Raw genomic sequence first — 22532 nt, forward strand, 5'->3', positions numbered from 1 at the left:
ATAGGGAGGGGAAACGTTGCCCCAGCACGTAAAAAAAGCCGAAAACGTGATCACAGCACGTTTAAATAGATTTTATGTCGTGATGGCTGCACGAAAATTCGTGAGATCGGGTTGCTATATGTATATGTATATGTAAGGGATAATAAGGGTTCTTTTATTATTTGAAAAGAACGAACCTGCAAATGTCTCAACTGACCAATCAGAATCAAGCATTCCAGAGAGCCGTGTAATAAGTATATGTATTGCACTCACTTGTCTATAAATAACTGAATAGCCTACAACAATCAATGCAGGTAGCCAGTACAGTACTATGAAGTAACTATCAGTGATTTGCTAATGTCATTTTGTTTGCCAACTGGTAAATGATTTGGTTGGGCTAAGATATTAATTGATTGGTTGAGCAATCGATTCTCTGATTGCTTATTGCAGCATCCTGGGGAATGAGGATGGGCCCCAGTGCTATGAACTGCAGGTGTGCGTGAAGGATTACTGCTTCGGCCGGGCGGACCGCGTGCTGGGAATCTCCGTGCTCCAGCTGCGTGACGTGGTCGAGCGGGGCAGCTGTGCCTGCTGGTGTCCCCTCGGCTGCAGGGTACACCTCGATGACACGGGCCAGACCATCCTGCGCATTCTGTCCCAGCGCGCTGGTGACGAGGTGGCCAAGGAGTTTGTCAAGCTCAAGTCTGAGACACGCTCAGCTGAGGAAGGCAGATGAACAGGGGGCTGGAAGGGGCGGGGTGGTGGGGGCTCTGACAGGTGCCAATCATGAACAATTTGCAGGTCATTGGTCCGTAACACCAAAGGTTTGCGACATACTGGTAACTGGGAAGAGATTAACTATTTTAACCACTAAAGTATTCTGCTCCTTTAAACTGTCACAAAAGAATTGAATAAAAACAACCCTTTCGGCTACAGTCATAAGCAGGAAAAGAGGAAGGTCTTTTCTGGTCTAACTTCCAGCCATACCTGCCTACCCTGCTTGCTCAAACTTCCCGTTTCATCTGAAGCTGTGTCACACATACACACACAGTCCTGTTACTGTAGACCTTCTAGAGTCCTGAATGCCATCTGCCCTCTGGTCCAGCTGCCAATCTGCCATCTCCTCACTCCCTATGTTAACCACGTGCAATATGTTCCCGTCATGGATGCCTTACCTTTACCTACATGTGTGAATTTGGATGTTTGATTGTGCCACAGGGTGTTAAACAGTATTGACTGTGCTCCTGGTAACACTGAGACTGTTTAATTTATCATTATATCTGGAAGTCAGATATGCACGCATAGCCACACGTTTCACACTGAAAGAATTTATATCTGCTTATGTTTCATAGACGTTGGGAAAACCGTAGAATGATATGAACAAATTTAAGTTTGATCATTTGGCAGGTGACACATGGCAAAGCATGTTGCTTCAGTCATGCCTGTATGGTCTCAAGTGTTTGACGTTTCTCTTTTTTTTTGTTTAGTTTTTGGACCAGTAAAAGCCAGCACTTATTGTCGCACTGCCGATTCTTGGTATGTGTCCCAGAGCCTCCCGTGCTCAGACAGCTGCTGGTTCTGGTCAATCAGAGATGCGTTAAGCCTAAACTGAGTGCCTTTGCTGAGGTTCTGGCTATGTGTAGTATTTGGTCATGCCGGTCTCTGATTTCTCAAGACGCCCACACGATCTCACCGAGCAGCCTGGAGAATAAAGCTGTAATCGAGGCCTGTTTCAGTTCGTACCTGCTGCCTTCATAGAGTCCCCATGCACAGCACTCTGTATTCATATGTGCTTTATCTTAAATGTATTGTGGCAAAAAATTGTCTTCTCATGTATGTATTTGTGAGAATGATTCCCATGCAATCATGCAGGGACTGAATAGGTCCAACATATTTTTATGAATATGTGTCAAGCGAAGTTTGGACTAGCTGTGAATGTTCATTATTATTTATTAATCTATTTATTTAGTGGGATTAGCTTTTAATGTCATACACTGGAAAATTGTTGCTAAACGTTTTGGTTTCTGGGTATTGAGACAGCATTGAATCTTTATTTCTGTGGCTGTGAATTTCATCATGATGCATACATTTCTGGCTCTAAAACATCACATTTCAGTGGGATATAGAGGGGAATTTATGTTTAAATCAGATTTGTTAAACATTACTAACTCAATTATTTGACTTAGCATGAGAATTAACTGTTTAGATGGAAAGAAACCAGACTTCTTCGGTAATCAGGCTTTCAATTTGACCTGAGAGTTTGATCGCTTTGGTTTTCTTATATGGATGCATGTACCAGCCATTCAGAGTCACGTCCATATCAGTGCGTGGAACAATCCCACCCACACATTCACAATTTTTTTTTTAATCTTCATTTCCAGTGAGTTTTTATCCTGTCCTACTCAGAGGCCTTAAAGTGGTGAATACACAAGATGCCAATTTTTAAATCTCTGTATAACAATCACACAGTAATATTGTGCTTTTATGCTATGTTGATCATAAAAAACTAGTAAAAAGACTACTAGAATGGAGAGAAATGTACATCAAACCGCAATAGTAGTGACATATTCTCAACATGCACTTTCTCTTTGAAATACATGATTCTCTGGCTGTTGCTTTAGCCGCTTGGAAACTTTGTTGTTATTTTTTATTTCTGTCACATTTGTGTTGTTAAAGTATAAGTGTTTGTTGTTGGCTCTTTTTGATGAACCATCCCTCTTCAATCAGACCCCAAGATATTCTAAAGACACTATTGTGATAACATGTCTCTCACTTAAACCCATTTGGGTGCACACTGTGAAGCTCACCGTGTGGCTAACAGGATCTGTTCTTCTCCACTGCATTTTCACACCCACATTACCACTGTCTGATGTGCATTCCAGCATGGCGGCCGTTTAGATCCCACATGCCCACATTCTCTCTGTGGTTTCTGCTAGATGGGACAGGGGTGTGGTCAAATGTGATGGGGGGGGTGGCTAGATCGGATGGAGGTGTGGCTAGATGGAATGGGGGTAAGGTGGGATCTGCAATACTGTGTGCATAATTTGTGCCAAGCAGTGCTTTTTTGTCTATCTTTGTTAATACTTTATATGTGAATTCCTGCCCATTATCACCATAATGGCATGTATAGTATAGCAATCAAAGTAACTAGATTTGGGTTGTGAATTTTTATGTAACAGCACTGGGGAAAATAGTATTGATCATTAAACATATACATAACTAGTGATTTTTGTATTTAAACAATTTAATGAACACTTTTTCCCCTGAACTATTTTTTGCAAGATAACTGATCCTTGTTTTATTCAACTTAAATGGCAGATATAATAAACACAATGCTTATAGTATTTAATACAGATTTCAGTTTTCCTAAATAAAATTGATATTAAGTACGAATAGATATAGAGATAAGGTATGACTGCCTTCACACATTATTTTAAAAATCATGATTTTTTTTTCATTTGAATTATTTTTTGAGAAATAAGTAATATAATAATTTTATCATTTTAAATACTGAAAATGGTTTCATTTTAATAATGCTTGATGATAAATACAGGTATCCCCCGCTTCATGAAAGTAGAACGTTCCTGTGGTTTGTGAGCCGAAGTGACGTAAAGCGAAGAGCCATTTACCATGAATTAATATGGGGAAAAAATTTGAGTGTTCCCAGACCCAAGGAATAACCTACCTAATCATACCAATTAATAACACACAAAACCTAAAATAACATCAGCATATAATAAAAGCAGGAATAATATGATAAATACACTAGCTGCCTATATAAAGTAGAAATATAATTACCGTATCAGTGTAGTTTCACTTACCACAACCAACACAGCCATGCATAGTTTAACGATAGGGTTACGTTCTGAGAAATCTGTCATTAGGTGATTTCGTTATTATGTGAACATGAAAGTACACATACACAAATCTAGATGGCATAGCCTACTACACACCTATAGGCTATATGGTATAGCTTAAATAACTATAATAAGTACATAACAACGGTTACTGTGTTATGTATTTATCACGTTATACATCCTGTACATAATTGTATGTGCTGTAGTTTTATATGACTGGCAGTGCGGTAGGTTTTACACCAGAAACACCACAAACACGTGAATAATGTATTGCGCTACGATGTCACTAGGCAATAGGAATTTTCACAACCGTTATACCTGCAGTCCGTTGTTTGCCGAAATATTATGCAGCGCCTGACTGTATATCTATAATTGGCTTGCTGATTGAAAAAAAAGAAAAAAACACATCGCTATTTTTGCTTTTTTCTAATTTTTTTCGTAAAAGTGAAAATCCTCTGGATTTCTTTCGGTTAGTGAAAACAGGTGCTAATGTATAGTAGGTCTTTCGTAAGAGTAAAGTAGTGTAACGCAAACGTTCATAAAGCGGGGTATACCTGTATTTAATTTCCTAAAGGTACAATGCACAAGTGACTGTTTGTTTTTATGTTTGATCTATGGATGTACTTTCCATTTCAGATCGTACCTTAGGCTGGATGTATTTGCCATACAGTATGAGTATCATTCTGCGTTACTGGATGTCTTGACCAGTACTGTATATGTGAATTTGTACATGACTACTTCTTAAAAGACCAATACAATATTCATGAAAGAAACATGACCTCCATGTTTGACAATACAGTTCTGTAAAAATCTCAAAAGATAATATATTAGTTTTTATTTTTTTGGATAACCTTTGGTAGTGGTTCCCAACCCCCAGTACCAGTCTGTGACCAGTACTCCACGGGGCTGGGGCACACTGGAGGATTTGGTTAATTTACAAAAATTAACTACATATTAAATGTCCTATCACATTTGCATTAAAAAAATTAAACAATTTAAATCGTCAATGGATTTGTCACAGCCACCCCCCCCCCCACACACACACGGCCATTTTATGGGTCCATGACGTTTTTTTTATGATGTAAACCGATCTGTGGACAGTAAAAAGTTGGACTCCAAAAGCCTGTGGTATAACACTCCATAGTTGCAACAAACCAAATATAAATTCCAAAAACAACCGTCCGACTTCTAGTCATCTTCAGAAGAGCTGAGAACCAGTTTGAAGAACCTTGGTGATGTCATACTTACGGAGCTCCATCTGACAGTTCTGTCTTTACAGCCTCACTATCTTTGCAAAGCTTGTCTTTTTCCAAAATTATAAGCTCATGTTTCATTCAAGGCAGAGAATAAATGCCAGATATCTGAATTTCAAGACTTTCCTGAATACCATTCTGAAGTGGGGCTAATTTGAAGTTTGACAGTGGAGGTTTTAACTTGAATATGGCATGTGTGCTTTGCTGCATGTGAATATTCTTTAGAGCATGATTGTCGACAAAAACAACTCAATGTTTTAGCGCAAAATGCGGAAGGGCTGTAATATTAAACGCACTCATTTCAGTTTTACAACAGAGCCACTGTAGTCCTGCTGTAACACAGAGCCCTTTGTGCACACCTGAGTATTGGATTCCTCCGGATCCTCAGACGTTAATGGCTGAAGGAGAACACATTCTGTTAACTCTTTTTCAGTAAAGTACAGTGGATTTGTAGTATGGTACATTTTCATATTTTTCTTCAACACGTTCTAAATTCATGCTGAGCAATATATCACTTTCATTGTGGAATTAATACTTTGGAAGAATAGTTTGTTTGTTGTGCATGCATGTAGATAAAAGTAATATCTAACGTATCTGCTTCCAAACAGTATTTCTTGCAGTTGTACCTGATCATTATAAATTAATTTGTTTTCCATAACTGGAAATGAGTGATGTGAACTGTGATCTTTTACTGTATAATCTGGGTTTACCAAATGGTGATGCGAGTTCTCTGGTTGACCCGCCAGTATTTTTATCAGCACTTTTACAGCTCTTCACACACCCTGCTCAGTCTCCTGTTGGGTCCAAAGATCATGGCAGTATTTGTTCACTTCTGCACTGGGCTGCCGGACTTGTGTGTTCAGTTTCACAAAAACGTGCTGTGTCTCTTTCTCCAACCGTACTGCCGCCAGAGGACCCTGTCAGCTTCTGCCCACGCCTTCTCCTTTCTCTGCCACACTGCGTACTGAGAGAAGCTGCAGGGAGCCCAATTTTCCTGAGGTAGGGAATCCAGGAGTCTCTGAAGAAGAAGCAGATTTATGTTGGCTCTCGCTGTGGGAAACTGATCTCAAAGTTACCAGGATTCTACTCAGCCCCCATCCCTTACTAAGCACCAACTTCCTGGATGACTGCGATATACGGAAAAAGACATACCTGACATCTTAACCAGGTTTGTTTCATGGTGATTAAATTGCATTTGATTCTTTTAATAATAAGGGTTTTTAAGATTGGTAGTATTAATAGCATGTTTTTTCTATAACAGGTTTCCAAAGCAGTGCGTGTCATTGGGTCACACAAAATTATGGTCACTCACCTAGTATTATTGAAACGTGCCAGTTAGGTCATGCTGATCCTTTGACAGAGGCAGTCATTGTGTACTCCATATAATGAATGCTAAATATATATTAGCACTACATCAGTGTCATAAAAAGCATCATGTCTTCATTAATGTTTTTTATATCGGCATAGATTGCTTTCATGCGGTGAAGCTTAACATGGGTTACAGAGTGATTTTAACCTTGAATTACAACATATGTCACTGAACATTACAACAAATGATAAGATCAACATAAAAAATTAATGCAGGTGCAAAGTCCAGCGTTAGTGCTCTTAGGTCTCCTTGTGATTACTTTATCAAAACTATACTTTCCGCTGGTTAGGGGGCATAATAAAGCATTCAAAGCTTCCTATGTTTCACTATAATCAGACAGTTTGGACTACTCAGACCTAACCCTGCAGATTACTGTTACTTCTTTCATATCCTCAAAACAAATGTTCTGGGTTCAGTTTTCACTATGGCAAGATCATTTCTGATCTTCCTATTTGAACATTTCAGTAGATCTTTGTAAGCCCTGAGTAAATATTCTGTTTAATGTAATTTGAGGAAGTTGGTGTTATATTGTATTAAACCCCAGGTGACATTTGAACTGCATTGCTAGTGAGACTGACTTTGGATACTGCAAGATAGAACTTACAAATCTATACTAAACCAGTATCCAGGCATATTTAAAATCAACAGAACTGTTAAAGCAACTGTTAGTCTGCATTCCACAGACTTCACCTGAATTTCTTATGAGTCTTTCCATTTTGGAAATAATAATAAAAGAATAGTTACGTGTTCTGTAACAATGTTTACCAAAGCTGTAAAAGCCTTAATTTAGAAAGCTATCAAACGGTGCTGTTCTGTGTGCTGTGTCTGTATACTATTACGCTTTTGCCTGAGGTACAGGGAAGATGAGTGAAAACATCTGGCTTTGCAGCAGGCAAGGAACTAAGGAACTGACCGCTTGTGCGTGCTGGGAGAAGGAGTCCAGTAGGATGGGCTTCTACAACAAACACGACAGAGAGAAAAAAAAACGACAGTTTCCTTTTTTTAGCTTCCAGGAAAGTTATACATTAGAGAAACAAGGAAGTTGTAGCCGAGATTGCTAATGCAGCGTAGGAGGGCAGGGAGGGAAGGGAAGGTTCGGGGGATGTGACGGGAGAGTTGGCCATATGTGTTTATCTTCGCGTGTGAACGTTTGGGACAAAGCTGCCAGTAAACTCCAGCTCTGATTCCCACCCACTGGCCGAGGCCAGTCCATGCGTCTGGATTTGAGGAAGAGAGTAAGAGGAAACAAAAGGCCAGCTGGGGAATGTGAAGGACTCTCCCCTGCCTGCTAGCATAACCTGGGGGGACGCTGGATGGCTTGTGGAGGCTGGTAAGGCTCCCTCTGCTTCTTCCATGCTTAGCAGTCGTCTTACTGGAGATTTTGTTTTGGTCATATTCTCACTGGAGTCGATTGCTCTGTGAGGAGTGTTTAGAAAATGTCGGGAGTTGTTCAAAGCAAAGGGAAGTGAAACCGACAAACTGAAACTGGTAAATAGGAAAATTCATCCATATGCCGTCCTCTGAGAGATTAAAACTGTAAATTCCAGTTGTATGTTTCCTAGTGTTTTTTAAAAAAACAAAATAAAACAGTATATTCTATCATTAAATCTTTGTCATATCAGTGGTCATAGTAATTATTAACTATTATTCCGAGCAATCAGAATAAGTCTTTCGTGACCTGTCTCCTGTATCTGTTCTCAAACAAACATAAAACACAGGCAGTTTCCATGGTCAAGATATTTTGAAGCAGTTCCTCAGTACTTGTAATCTATGGAGCAAATGCAGTTTCACTCTTAGGGAAGAATTAATTTTTGCTGTTAAACATTCTGTTCAATTTCTACATGCTTTTTGGTATTTCTTTACCATATATAAGATAAGATAAGATAGATCTTTATTGTCACTATTACAGAAACAGTGAAAACAGTTCAGCAGCTCTCTGTTTAACAGCATAAGTGATAAATAAGAAATAACACCACACAAAAAGAGACAGCCATCCTATTACAGTATGAGTATATTAATTCAATTATATTATTTAAATTGCCTACTTACTGCTGATGGGTTTCCACTGTCATTCATTGTGGAGTTGGGAGATTTCTGCCAAGATAGCTACAATCTTTATGGTCCCAATGAAATTGCTGCTCTCGTGATCTGAAACTGCATTTCAGAATTCGTGCAAATCTAGCACACATTGCTGGTGTAGTAGTTTCTCAAAGCAGCTGTACACATGACAAATTACGCATGACAAAGCCACCCTTTCCTTTGTTTGCTCCCCCTGAAGGTATACAAATGTGCCTAATGTATTGTTGTTTTAGGAGTCGGAGATGTTTTTTGTACTGACCAGTGAGACTCATTGTTAATTTCCTGAAATATAAATACCCATGTCAAGCAAATCCTGCACACACTGATAAATACAGAGAATGACTAATGCTTTACTGTTCGGTGTAGTCATACGTGTGGTAAATAGACATCATTACATGTATGTGATGCAGATGGAGTTTCATATTAAAATGATCTTTTTACTGATATATATTTTTGTGAAAAAATAGCTTGTGATGAGTATTTTAAATCATGGCACAGCCCAAGTATATTTTTACAATTAGTTGAAAAATAGGTTATATATTTGAATATGAGAATTGAGAATGACTCACTCAGACTTTAGATTTACATGTTAGTAGTCCATCCATCCTCTAGAGGGCAGCACCTCTGAAAGTCAATCTATTTAAGCATCCTATAATTTGCATAGATTTCAGTCTCTTTTTTTAAGTGGGCTTTTGCATAGCTTTGCTGTTTTGTGGATCTATTCGATAACTTTGCAATAACATTCACGCTTGACTATCTCTCTGGTGCTTTAGCCTTGACCTAAATAGCTGCCTTTCCCTGTCTGTAGCCCCAGCTTTGGTCCACTCCTCTTTCCTTCTCCCAGTCCACTTCTCCACTGCTTTCAGGTCTAAATTCTAGCAGTATTAGTGCAATGAAGGACTCATCCAAGGGTATCTCATTACTGTTCAAGGAGTTCTGACTGACATGGCAAAAGGTATATTTGAACAAGCATAAATAAAATTTTATTTCTGTAATAAACAAAAGTACTTCATCAAATCAAGGACAAGAGTTACTTAGATGATGAAAAAATAACAAAATGAACAAAAAATTGAGCAAAAATAAATATCTTGTCACATAAGTTGATTGTTCATTGTGGTCTACATGCAATGAAGTTGATAGATTCAAAAACATTTATGTAGTTTTATGTTACTGATTTTGACTACCTATTTAGTCAAAAATGATTTAAAATAATCAAATCACAGCAACAAATGACAATTTTAATACTGCTAAAAGTTTAAGATAATGCTATTGCTTCAAATAAAAAGCAAACACTGTGCTTCACTATAACATTGTTTTTTAATTCTCATGCTCACGATAATGACACACATTGTAATATTTGTTTAATGGTTTTATTGTCACATACAGATTATTCAAGCATTCAAAAATACTTCTTGCAAGCGAGTACAAGCTGAAGTTCAATGCTTTTAAAAAGGCTCGATGGAGAAATGATAGTAAAAAAAGAAATTGTGTTATAAATAGGGCTGTCAAACATTAAAACAAACACACACTTAGGAGAATAATTACTGTCGTATAACCCTGGCCTATATGAATATAATCACATGTACTCAACAGGTGGACTGACGATCTAAAATCTAAACCTATTTAGCAGCTATGTTTAAAAAACTGAAAATTCACTTTGCAACATGAAAAATCTTGATATTTGAAGGTATAAGCCTTTTTGGAAATGACCATATTTTTCTCCTACATATGCCTCCGTCTAAGGGGAGTCAGAAGCATTTTGAATGTGGTGGGGACCCTCCCCCAGTAATTTTTTAATGAATTAGATGCCATATGTGTATTCTCATATCGATCAAGTGGAATGGATTCTTTCACAAAGCCATAGAAACAGCTCTGGGTGAACTAATATTATTAGCAGGATGAGCGGTTACAGGAATTGGGTGGATGGGAAGCACCTCTGAAGGCTGCAGGGCCGTGGTTCGTATTTCACTAATGACTATGCTACCAGCATACTGCTACTACCCATTTGCTCATTTGAAGTTGGTTAGATAACCCCACTGTGTAACTAAAGGCAGTGTAATATTCATGGTGTTTAGGAGAAAGGTGTCACCCCTCAAATGCTACATAATTACAATTTGTCTTTCATTGTACTTCAAGCCCAGCATGATTCCTGAAACTTTACAGATAGGGTAAGAATGGGAACATTTCCTCCATCCCCTACTTCCTTCAGTATTAATGGTGGGGGGGGGGGGGGTGGTTAACAATGTTAGATAACAAAGTGTAACACTTTAAGTAAACAGAACTTCACCCGTGCTCTCAATTTCTGTAAAGGGGCTGCCATTGTGTGTGGTTTACGTGGTCAGTTACGATAAGGTAATTCACCAAACGGTGCTGGATAAAGATCATGAGGCAAGCGTAACACTAGTGGGAGCACGATCTCTGCATTTTGATCATACGTGTTTTCACAAATGCACCATTTCAGTAGCTAGGTTTCACACCGGCTTTAATTACTTTAATTACTTGCTCAGATTAAAAACAACTACCTTTCATTTGATCCCATCTCAAATTCATTTATCCAGCAACGTCTCACGTTTCACTTCCAAACCTTGGTATTTTTCAGCAGCTAAGATGCTTAGTTTTGTGCCAATAATGTAAAATGAAAATCAGTGTTCCCTTTCTGGCTGGCGTGATGGTTCAGTCGCTAGCACTGTGGCCTTGCACCTCGAGCTTTAGCTGTTAGTTCCCTGCCGAAACTCTCGGTGTGGATTTTGCGTGTCCCCCCAATGTCTCATGGTTTCCACATTCCAAATACTAGCTGGCATCACTGCCTGAGGTGCTTGTATATGTGCGTGACCAGACAAAGAAGCAACCTCACCCCTGAAAACAAGCCCAAAGTAAGCCCACTTTGCAAAGTAAGTTGGAGAAATCAAGCCTAAAATTAAGCCAGATATACACAACCACGTGGAATACAGTTTGTCCTGTGTTTGCCATATTGTGTGTGTTCCTTGTAAATGTAACATACATGCAACAGTGACACATACTGAAGCCATTATTCAAAAGTTTCAATTTATCATTTTCTTTTGTTAGTGTGACAATAAGTAACTCCTTTATGGCTTGCCATAAACTAAATAAGCACCTCTGTTGCACATTTTACACAAAATATTGGAAACTGAACTCAAAAAGATCACAAAGAAAATATTTGTGATATCTGGTAAACAAGAACTTTAACATTTAACCATGCATAAAATATCAAATTCTGACCAAAAATGTAATTTTAATCAAGTGATGTGAAATGATGTATATTAACTGCTCTTGGTGAATAAATAGCGCTACTTTGAAAAATCAAAATACTGTCAGCTGTCTAATGTCGATCATTTGATCAATGATGGGCTGGGTCTGTTGTAGCTTATAACTGTCATTAATTTTTTAATTTCTGTAAATGATAAATCTGTCATCTAACAAAAATGTGAATTATGTTTTAAAAATCCTTAAAACTACAACCTCAAAATAAGAACAAGCCCAAAAACAGTGCAACTGAAATTGTAAGCGACTTCAGAAAAAAAAATGCCCACAGTGCATGCCCTACAATGGACTGGCATCCCAGCTAGGGCGTTACCCTAGTGCCTACCACGTCCTTATTTTGGATAAACGAATGGGATGTTTCGTGGTTAAGGCTTAAGTATTACATCTATGCCCATTTAAAAACAACATGTTTATTAAGACTCTTGCTTCCTACTGCACAGATAAAAACAAACACAATAACATATTTCAGAATTGTATGCCTACCATTCAGTGCATTTTTGAGCTATAAATCATAAGCTACTTAAACATTGTGTGTTCAGTTGTGGTGTTTTGTGGTTATGCCATTACATCTTGGGACACACAGTAAATCACATATTAAATGCCTGGGTTGGTGGTTAAGGAGTCATCTCATTTACAGCAATGCTGTTGTCTGTTGTCTCTCCCCCCCCACACAGACGTATTATGGATGCATGGCATGAAGGATGGGCTCAGTGATGTCATCCTTTGCTTTATGCTATGGGAAAAATAAAAAGAAAGGTAGGTCTTAACTGTTCTGATGTTATGTCACTTTTCACAACAGGATGTCTTTCTATAGCTATTTTACCGTAATTTAATTCAGTCATGTGCACTGAATTTTACATTTAGTATTTAATGACGTGTTATGTGAAATCAGTAGGATTGCCCATTAGAATTGTGTGCTGTTAGTAGATTTGTTTGGTATCAAAGTTTTCTTATAAAAAGATCTCATATTGGCAGCACAAGTATCAAATATAGCATGTCGATGTGGTGATTTACTGCACTAGTAACATTAATATTTACAATACAGGTATTTAAAAACAAATTATTACTTTTTTTTTAGCTAGTGCATTTTTTCCAATGCATGACTATCCACTACAGATAAGGGTACGATTTTGACCGAGTCCATTCTTTGTTGTTTTAAGTTCAAGATTAATTTTGACTTTATTGATCCTAGGAGGAAAGTTTCTTTATGCACTATAGCTCCCAGGCAGGGGACATAATGAAGACGATTCAGTGTGGGTTTGACCCACCCTGCCGTATAAATCATGCACAAATGTTGGTTACCATTTGACAATGGAGTTCTGTACAATAAGTGCATGTAACAATGCACTATGTAATAACTAAACAAAATATAACAAATTTTCATCACATAATGCGATGTTATTACATAATGCATTGTTACACACCACATCATATAACACCGCATCATGTAATAACTTGACAAAGTGCAACAAATTTATAGACTACATTATAATTTTATATTGCAGCATTACCTTATTATTATTATTAACATAGTTATAATTATCATCTCTCAATTTGTTACATTGTTGAGTTATTGCATAATGCTGCATTATTACATAATATGTTGTGCAATATAGCCCTATTAAATGAGATTGAAGAGTACCTCAAAAGAAGAGTTGTTGAAGCTCATAATGGTACTTTATTTGCCATTCTGCATGTACAGTACATAGCAATTCTTTAGCTTTGAAACATCCCCACCTGATCTTCTATGAGACACGCTGTATACGTCTAGGTGGGAGAGAAGTTACGGTTAAGGGTCTTGTTCAAGAGCTTAGCAGTTATACTATGGCAGCCACCGCCTTTGAATCAGTGACATTTCGACATGACCATGTAACCCGCAGAGCCACAGACTGCCGGCAAGGATTAAGCAAGAATGTTTAAAGACACTAGTAGTCAGTCACCAGACAGATTTCCAATTCACAGATTTACCAATTCAACCTCTTGCTCAAGTCGTGGATCTTCTACAGTAGTCATTGTAATGTTACCAGAGTAATGTTCATGGGAGGTTACGCTGGAAGACATTTCAACAAACCTCGCTGTACAGCTCAAGTTCGCTGAAGACCACATGCATGATCCAAAATGCAAGGGTGAAATCAGCAACAGATTCTATATTTTAGCTAATTCAGCACCTTAGCCTAATTCATAGTTCAGTTTGCTCAATTAAGATACAGTATGTAAAATGCTGTGTGCAGTGTGTTAAATGATATTCTCCAGGTTAAAGGGGAGACACTAAACCAGCAAACATATATGGCCAATGAATAATAATAAATAATTTGGTCACATGACATACTTCGCAATTTTGATGTCACACATTGAACACATCCGGGTTTCATTTTCACAGCCACACAAGCTGAAGGTTTTTGTCAGCTTCCTCACAAACCAGGATGTTCAGATCTCGTGGTTAAGGCCAACATACGAGAAGGCTACCAACTGGACTATTATTTTTTGGTTGAGTTTTGTGGCTATTTGAAAACAAAACGAAAAAGTATTATGCTGTAAAATACACTTCCAGAAATATTAAAACACATTTGATGCAATATATTTAGCTTCTCTGACGAAACAAAGGTAAACTTATAGCCAATGTATTTTGTTGAACATCTGAAGCAGCAACATCTCTTCAGCGGTAAGTGTTACTCCTACTGTATATGCAGTCACAGTTCACTGTAAACTGTTCTGGCCTAACTCAATGTATTTCTGTTGCCTAACAGAGGAAGAGAGGCACCTACGTGCTAATGACAGAGAGCTCAATCTTTCCTACAAATATGGAGTAAGCACTGTAATTGTACACATCCGCAGATGTACAATTACATCTTTTTTTAAGAACCAATTTAACATGCTTTTCTGTCGAATATCGAATATCGCAAAGTATGAGATGTTTTGATACCAGTTTTGGATGATGAGTGTTCTAAATAGGCCTAATCTAAATGCAAGAAAAAATAATGTTTTACTTGTGAATGTAACTTGAATTATTAAGAGTTTACAGCTCTGTATCTTGTACTGGTCTCCACAGTGATTTGTTACTATGAAAAAATGTGGAAAATTATGCACCCATAACTATGCTAGAAACAGCACATGGTTTTTATATTCTGGTATCATGGGAGGCAAAACACCATTCATGAGCTGAATGTCCAGCAGTAAAGACTTTTGTAGCATATGTTTCTGATCAGTTATTTTTTATTTAATTGTGCAGCTGTCTCTTATCCTGCAGCGAAAATGGTGCTCTATTGTTAGCAAATGTCATATATCAGTATACTAGAAAAAGAAAGGGTTTGCTCACTGTTGGGCTAAAATTGTAAGTGCTCTTCCTGTTTAGAAGTTAAGGGGATTGGTCATACAAAGGCTTTGTTCAACACTGCAGTCAGTGTACAGTACTCACACTATTTCATTTAAAAATGTGCACACTGTTCAACATATTTTGAAAGTGTATGGATTGAATTGTAAAACCTCAATGTTATTAGTGTTCAGAATGTTAATACAGAATAAAAAAATAAATATAGTTCTAATTTTGAAACATTTTGCCAAAAGCGTTCATCTAGTATATGTTGACACCTAATTAATCTCCTTTAAAAAATGATTGTCCCTTTCCTGGACTTTTCTAAAAAAAGAAAATTACATAACTTTATTTTTGGAACAATATGTCACAATTTCCAGAACACTCCATTTAGTGAAAAGTTTGGTAAAACAAACTTGGACTAAATTTAAGTTAAAGATCTGAGGTTTGTTCCCTCGTATATTTGCCATTACTTAATGGATTGTTTAATAGACATAATAAATACTGACACATTCTGTGCTTAAGAGGTATGTATTTTAACTTCAAAACATGTCATTTACTCGACTAATCGGTAAAATAGCCGATAGATTAATCAGTAGAACAAAAGCGGTTAGTGGCAGCCCTAATTCTGATGAATTTTACTTAATGGAAACTATAAAAGCAAAGAAATTTCTATAGATCGTTTAGACAACAATAGTGCTTCAGAAATAGTGCTTAAGATTTGCTGTGCCATGGTCACAGATGAGCCAGCAAGACACACCTACAATTTGTCCTCTTTTGAACTGATATGTCTCCCATTATGTTTTATGTACAGCTGTACTATTGCTTTAATTCAACCTTCACACTCTGATGCTGCTGATGGAATGTGCAAACAGTACAGATTGGCCACCAGGCTGCATGCATATAGGCATGAAACCTCAAACACTATATTAGCCTGTGTTTCAGTTTCATTGGCCAACCTCAATATGTATCTATAAAAATATATACGGTTCCTTTCAGCACCATTTATGTTGCAGAGTTTTAGTATTTTTGTAACAGACTGCATTAGGAAAAAAAAAGTTTTAGTTTAGTTTAACGTGCCACATAAAATTATGCCAGTCATTAAACACGTGACGAACTGATGAAGCATTTTATTGATACCAGCAATCAATGAAAGTCAACACTGGAATTAATTTGATCTATTTCTGATGCTGGCATAACGTGTCTCTTTTCCCTTTGTTCATCCTTTAGACAAATGCCATAAAAACCTCTAAATACAACTTGATTACCTTCCTGCCTCTGAACCTTTTCGAGCAGTTCCAGAGAATAGCCAATGCCTATTTCCTCTTCCTCCTCATCCTCCAGGTGACCAAATCCTCATCCAATAACCCCCCCCCCCCCCCCCACAGACACACACACACATGCACACACAAACAAACACACATCACGGACACACAAAGGCCTAAATCAATGTCCAATGTCAGTCAATCTCCAAGCCTTGTAGGTTTCTGGGAATTTTTGGTAATGTTTAAAAATTCATTAATCTAGTTCACAAAGTAATACAATTTTCACACTGTATTTGATAAACCTACTTCAGACATCTACTTATCTGTCCTTGGATTGAATGAGAAATTTCACCATTTTATGTCCTGTATTTTCTTAATGTGTGACACAGTTATTAATGTCTTATTATATAGTGCCCATTTAAATGCACTATTTTAAGATTTACTATTCTTGGTATTAACAGGTCTTTTTGTGAATATGTTTATATTTCTAATATGTTTTGCATGTATGGTGTATTTCTCATACTTTCCCTTTCCTCTGATACCATTCATATATACCTGCTGTTCGTCCTGTTTCAGCTGATCCCGGCCATTTCCTCGCTTTCCTGGTTCACCACTGTGGTTCCGCTGGTCTTGGTGTTGTCAATCACAGCGGCGAAAGATGCCAGTGACGACATCGTGAGTTGAGCCACTGCCTGGCAGATATACCTTCTTTTTAGGGCCACTGTTCACTGTTATCGAATGGCAAACACTTATTGACTTCTGAGAGTTATGCATTCATACAAGTACTGCAAGTTTTCTGCATTGGACACTTTACATTGGGTTCCTTAATGATAAACTGTTGTTCTCGTGGGATTCCAGCCAACATCCTGTGAAGTGCAAAAATAAGTTTTGCAATGTATTGTCATTTCTTTTTTTTTTGCATTTCAGATTTATCCCCTTATTTAACTTTGACTCAAAGTAAATGTATCAATCAAAAAGTAGCATTGCAAATGGATTTATTTTCTGGGAGCTCCTTTTTTGCCCTATGTTGAGAGTGAAAATACTGGCACTTCCTTAAAATAAGTATTATTGTGTATGGCATCTCACAATTAATTATGATGTCTGTATTGGGTTGCTATTGCTTTTTCCTTTGTTACAATGTATAGTTTCTTCATAGATTATTTGTTTTACTTTATCGCGGTATTTCATCTTTAGTAAAGATGCTTTACTTCTTGTCCAAGAAGAGTAAGTTTGTTCATATTCGGCAAGCTGGGGCCTTGTCCAAATTCAGTTGCAAATATTTTTAAAACTATTTAACAGAGGTTTCCCTGTAGTACACTATGTGGAAACGGCTATTTTAATCTGCTTTAGTATATTAATTATTATTTCTGGCATAAAGATACAAACATTGCAACCCTGTGCTAGTACAGTAGCAATTGATGACCACTGTTCAAGTATTATTAGTAAATTAATGACTATACTGTAGTTGCAGCATCTAACTTAAAAATGTGTAAAATATGAAAGTAAAGTAAACTTCTAAGTGGGACCGTATAGGTAACCTTTATCAGCAACTCTTTTAGAAAGTGAATTTACAGTATTTATATCAGAATCAAGGGTGCTGCTAGAGATTTTGGGCACCATGAAGATAAAGTCTGCTTTCTTTTTCTCCCTTTCCTTACTTTTCCCAGGTCTTTTTAAAAATATTCTTATCTCTCTTGCTATTTTAGAACAGGCACAAAAGTGACAAGCAGGTCAACAACCGTCTGGTTGACGTCCTAATCAATGGAGAGTGAGTTCAAGTATTTTATTGTTTTTTTTTTTTTTTTTTACTGAATGTCCATAACTGAAACATCAAGGTGTTGAGATTATGAACCTTCAGGAGCTCTGCAGGCCAGCGTTAAAAGGGACTGGAGGTTACAATTTTGGAAACTATTTTGGGAAGTTGGTTGCAACATATTTTATCATCATTGTCTCACACTGACATTTCAGACTCCTTGTCAGCATACATGTCATACATTTCCTCTGGTCAAGTTATGTCTCAGAATCAATCTCTTTTTTTTTCTTCCAAATATGTGTGAATTCCTGATAATTATTTTTTTATTGCAAAATTCACCCAGCTCTGAAACACCCCTTTAAGACATTAGCAGATTTCCCAGTGTTAAATTTCAATCATATAAAAATCATGGAATTACTTTAGTGAAATCCTCCGGGTTATATGGAATCCTTAATGTATATACCTATAGATGCTTTGAACCTAATGCCAAAGACCTCAGTAAATCAGTCTGAAACACAGCATTGTGTCGCAAGTGAGAGGTCACCAAAAATCCTCAAAAACAGGAAACTGAACATGAAACTTTTCTGTGGTCTATGAGTATACAGACAGTCTCCAGCTTAAGAACTATACTTACGAACTGACTAACATTAAGTCTATTATATTAAAAATTCAGGTTAAATCAAAGGTCTCAAACTCAAATTACCTGGGGGGCCACTGCTTATGTGGAATTCCCCCAAGGAGGCCACGTGAGAAATCACATATACATACATAGAGAGTATGCTATCTTTTTCAACTTCAAATTTGAAATATATACAGTCATTAATTATATTCAGGACATTCTGGTGGCCTGGTCAGTTTTTGTTTATTTCTGGCTACCAGAAATCTGGCAGTGCTCCTGCTGAGTAAGGTCAGTAACATTTGCGTTGAGGGAGCTGACAGTAGACAGAGAATGGCTTGGACACGACCGTCAGGCAGCCTGGATCTGCATTTTGATTTAAGTTTATAGTGGAGAAAAGTTTCTCACAAAGATATGTGATTCCAAACAAACGCATGACCTGCTGGAACTGTTTGGACAACTCTAACAAGGAAGAGGGTAACTCTCAGAAATTTATGCAGTCATGTCTGGGTTTCTGTTTGTATCTCTAAACCTTTGAGGTCAGTGCTGCACTGTAAGTCTGAAGTGTGTCTGTCTGAATTACTGCGATATGATTAAAATGTTCTGGAAAAAGTACTGATACAGAAACTGCTATCATTTCACCAAGTTCTATACTGAAAATCACAAATACAGTTACTGTAGCAGCACCTTGCATTTTTTGTTTGCATAAACATTAAAATAATAACGTAGCCAATACCTATGTAAACATGAAAACCACATCATCTCGTAAGAGTTCAACTATTTACTGAACTTCAGAAAAAATACAAATAATGCTGTCACATCATAGTTAGGCTGGAAAATCCATAAAGACGAAGGAAACCGGTCTGAACTGTTCTGTTTCAAGAATTAATTCTTAGCAAATGGGGAAATTCGGGAATTTTTCGTGAAACCATTTCATCCTTAATACAAAGTAAAGATTGATTTGAGGGTAAATGTAATGGTTGGTAATCGGCTCACGCCCAACTTTGTGATGTTCCTGAAAACACTGTGCGGGTTCAGCAGTCCGTCTACTCCAAGTTCAGTACAGTACCGTGTGTAGTTACTTATATTAATACTGTGTAATGATTATTTTTTTATAATGTATTATTATCTTTCTCACTTACCCACAAATTCGGCTTAAAAACAGACTTAGAGAAGTCTGTCTGTACTTAACTTGTTGGGAATGGATGAATGTGAGGTTTTTACATTTTGAAACACTAGAGGGCAGCATAGCCTTTCACACAGAATTAGGCATAATTATGCTCTACGAGCGTCTACGTCTTGTTACGTCTGTTTAAGCATACCTAGATTGCTGGGTTTTAAACTTCAGCAACATAATTGCCGCTATTAAGCGACTTGTATTTAGTGTAAATACATTATACGAAAGCCTCCATAGTCTTTTATTATTAATCTTGCAGGCTAAGGAGTGAAAAATGGATGAATGTTCAAGTGGGAGATATCATTAAACTGGAAAACAACCAGTTTGTAACGGTGAGTGATCCCTACATGCTCACTGCCTGATAGCTGACAAGATGTTTGCACTCACAACATTCTGTAACCATTTTTCTCACAACTGTTTTATGACATATTGGAAGATGTGTCAAAGATTCCTGCTTGGCTATGTGTTATAGCTATTTCTGCATCATCTGCATTCATTCATTCATTCATTCATTCATACATTAATTCCCAGAAAGAATAGATATGTATCTGACTCATATGCACCGATCTGTATTCCAGGCTGACCTGCTTCTGCTGTCCAGCAGTGAACCACTGAACCTGGTCTACATCGAGACAGCAGAGCTGGATGGGTCAGTACCTTTGCGGCAGTGTGGCTTCGTATGGCTCTGTAGCTTAGCGCCTGAAATTGGACAGTTGCTGGTCCAAATCCCGTGGTATTCTGAGTGATTTTACTGTTGGGCACTTGAACAAGACCCTTAACCCCAATTTCTCCGGGGGCTGGCTGGCTCTGCTTTCTCAGCGGTACAGTCAAAAGCATCTGATAATGTAATGTGATATAGCACATGGTTAAAATGTCACCTGTGACAATTTGGAACAGTCAGATGGAACTTGTCAGTCACTTTACATTTTATTGCATACTCTCATGATTTAACACACCTTTCTTATACTCAGTCATACTTCTAGTAGGAAATGTATGTCTTTGTAACAGTGTGAAATTTCATATGCATCAGAATAGCTTAGTTATGCTGTCTTCCTTTTGTGATAATATTCATAGTGAAGTCATGTGTGCATGATTCTGTTCTCACCCTCCGCAGTGAAACCAACCTGAAAGTGAAACAGTCACTAACAGTAACTGGGGAAATGGGAGACAGCATTGCCAAGCTGGCTGCCTTCAATGGTGAGTCTGGGAGCTGAGCTCACCAGTGGCAGATCAGGACCAGGGCCTTACAACACGGCATCCATACATAGTATTGGGGTCCTCAGGATTTTCACCTCAGTCTCCAGTATCAAACAAGATCATTCTTAAATACAATGCTCCTTGCCTTATGATGGTTTGACTTACGATATTACGATGGTGTGATTCGATGCACATTTTGTAATTAACTTTGATCTGTGATCTGTTCCCTTGCTAGCGATATGCCGTATGATTCTGTCTATCGATGCTGGCCTATGGTAACATTCACCCAGCCACACTTACAGTCTCTGTAGCGATTGCAAGCATAAACATTTCATACAGTGTTCAACAACGTATCACACAGTGTTTTTTGTGTGTGTTTAACACAAAATGGGTATGACATTAAACTCCATCCGGTCCTGTAAACAGCCCTCCAACCTGTAGCCACCCACAGGTAGGTGCGTGGAACATCTTTTCTCTCTGCCATGATGACCATCTTCCCCTGCTGTTGGGCGGGGCGTTCTGTAAACTCCATATTTATGGTCTGGTCGCTCAGATGGCTGCCATACTCAGGGAGTAGCTGTTGCTATCTCTGGGTGTCTTGTCTGGTGTCTCAGTGTATACTCCCACTGTGGTGAGTGATACTTCACTGAGGGAGACATTTTACTCACGACTTTGCTCGGTGGTGGATGTCACCCACGAGGTGACGCTCCCCTGGTCATGAGTGATTTCAGTGCGACCACTGACATTGACAGGGCCGGCTAAGAGGACCGTGTCTGTGCCCATGGGTGTGATGGCTGTGGTAAAAGTGGCTCAATGTTTCTTGACTTTGCAAAACGGCAGGGTCTACGGTTTGCTGGATCCTGGTCCCAGTGCCCTGAACTGCAGCACTGGACTTGGTACTTCCATACTGGTGGTGCAGTGAAGTATATCTTTGTGGGCAGATGCTGAATGCTCCCACATAATTGCAGGGCGTACAGAAGTGCCCAGTTTATGAATTCTATGAATTCTGCTACAATCTTGTTGGTGTTACTCTGAAGATTCAGCTTAAGTCCAGTAGGCTGCCAACTTCTAGGAGAATGAGGCTGAATAATGAGTTTGCATGTAGTTTGTGTGAGGAATTTGCAGGCATGGGTGCGACTACTGATCTTAATGCAGTGTGGGAGACCTTCCATGATAAGGCCCTGAAAATTGCTGAGGATTGTGTTGGTGTTACTGGTGTTCCCAGAAGGAGGTACTTCATCTCGCAGGGCACCCTGGATATTATCGAAAGGAGTCACAGCCCACTGCTTTATCGCAACTTGCGTTTGCACTGGGAATCGAGAAGGATGACTGCGAGAGCTCTGAGGGCAGATAAGGGGGCGTTTATTAGAGGAATCTGTGAACAGATGAAGAACC

At 38.2% G+C, this 22532-nt stretch overlaps 2 protein-coding genes and 1 long non-coding RNA gene across 5 annotated transcripts in view; 2 read left to right on the forward strand and 1 right to left on the reverse strand.

Annotated features, from left to right (window-relative positions):
* The window catches only part of LOC111857778 (protein unc-13 homolog B), a 124937-nt gene extending 120101 nt beyond the window's left edge, over window positions 1-4836 (forward strand). The window contains exon 39 of the mRNA XM_023838928.2: window positions 430-4836. Coding sequence (XP_023694696.2) covers window positions 430-715 — 286 coding nt within the window. The 3' untranslated portion in view covers window positions 716-4836. The remainder of the gene's footprint in view (window positions 1-429) is intronic.
* On the reverse strand, window positions 4657-8610 carry LOC111857781 (uncharacterized). Its single transcript, XR_002841437.2, has 4 exons — window positions 8508-8610; window positions 7372-7874; window positions 6402-6481; window positions 4657-6107 (listed from the first exon to the last, which is right to left on the reverse strand). It is a non-coding gene; the product is annotated as an uncharacterized lncRNA (long non-coding RNA).
* Window positions 6099-22532, forward strand: part of atp8b5b (ATPase phospholipid transporting 8B5b) — a 34163-nt gene continuing 17729 nt past the window's right edge. The window contains exons 1-9 of one of the 3 annotated variants that reach the window (XM_023838931.2): window positions 6099-6257; window positions 12494-12575; window positions 14567-14625; window positions 16360-16473; window positions 16971-17069; window positions 18101-18162; window positions 20200-20272; window positions 20519-20589; window positions 21055-21137. In XM_023838931.2, coding sequence (XP_023694699.2) covers window positions 12521-12575; window positions 14567-14625; window positions 16360-16473; window positions 16971-17069; window positions 18101-18162; window positions 20200-20272; window positions 20519-20589; window positions 21055-21137 — 616 coding nt within the window. In that variant the 5' untranslated portion in view covers window positions 6099-6257; window positions 12494-12520. Of the gene's footprint in view, window positions 6258-7647; window positions 7789-12493; window positions 12576-12608; window positions 14482-14566; window positions 14626-16359; window positions 16474-16970; window positions 17070-18100; window positions 18163-20199; window positions 20273-20518; window positions 20590-21054; window positions 21138-22532 lie in introns of those variants that run through there. The other 2 variants (XM_023838930.2, XM_023838932.2) reach the window with 2 other exon arrangements.

Source organism: Paramormyrops kingsleyae, chromosome 7, assembly GCF_048594095.1.
Source record: "Paramormyrops kingsleyae isolate MSU_618 chromosome 7, PKINGS_0.4, whole genome shotgun sequence".
NCBI classification, from domain to species: domain Eukaryota; kingdom Metazoa; phylum Chordata; class Actinopteri; order Osteoglossiformes; family Mormyridae; genus Paramormyrops; species Paramormyrops kingsleyae.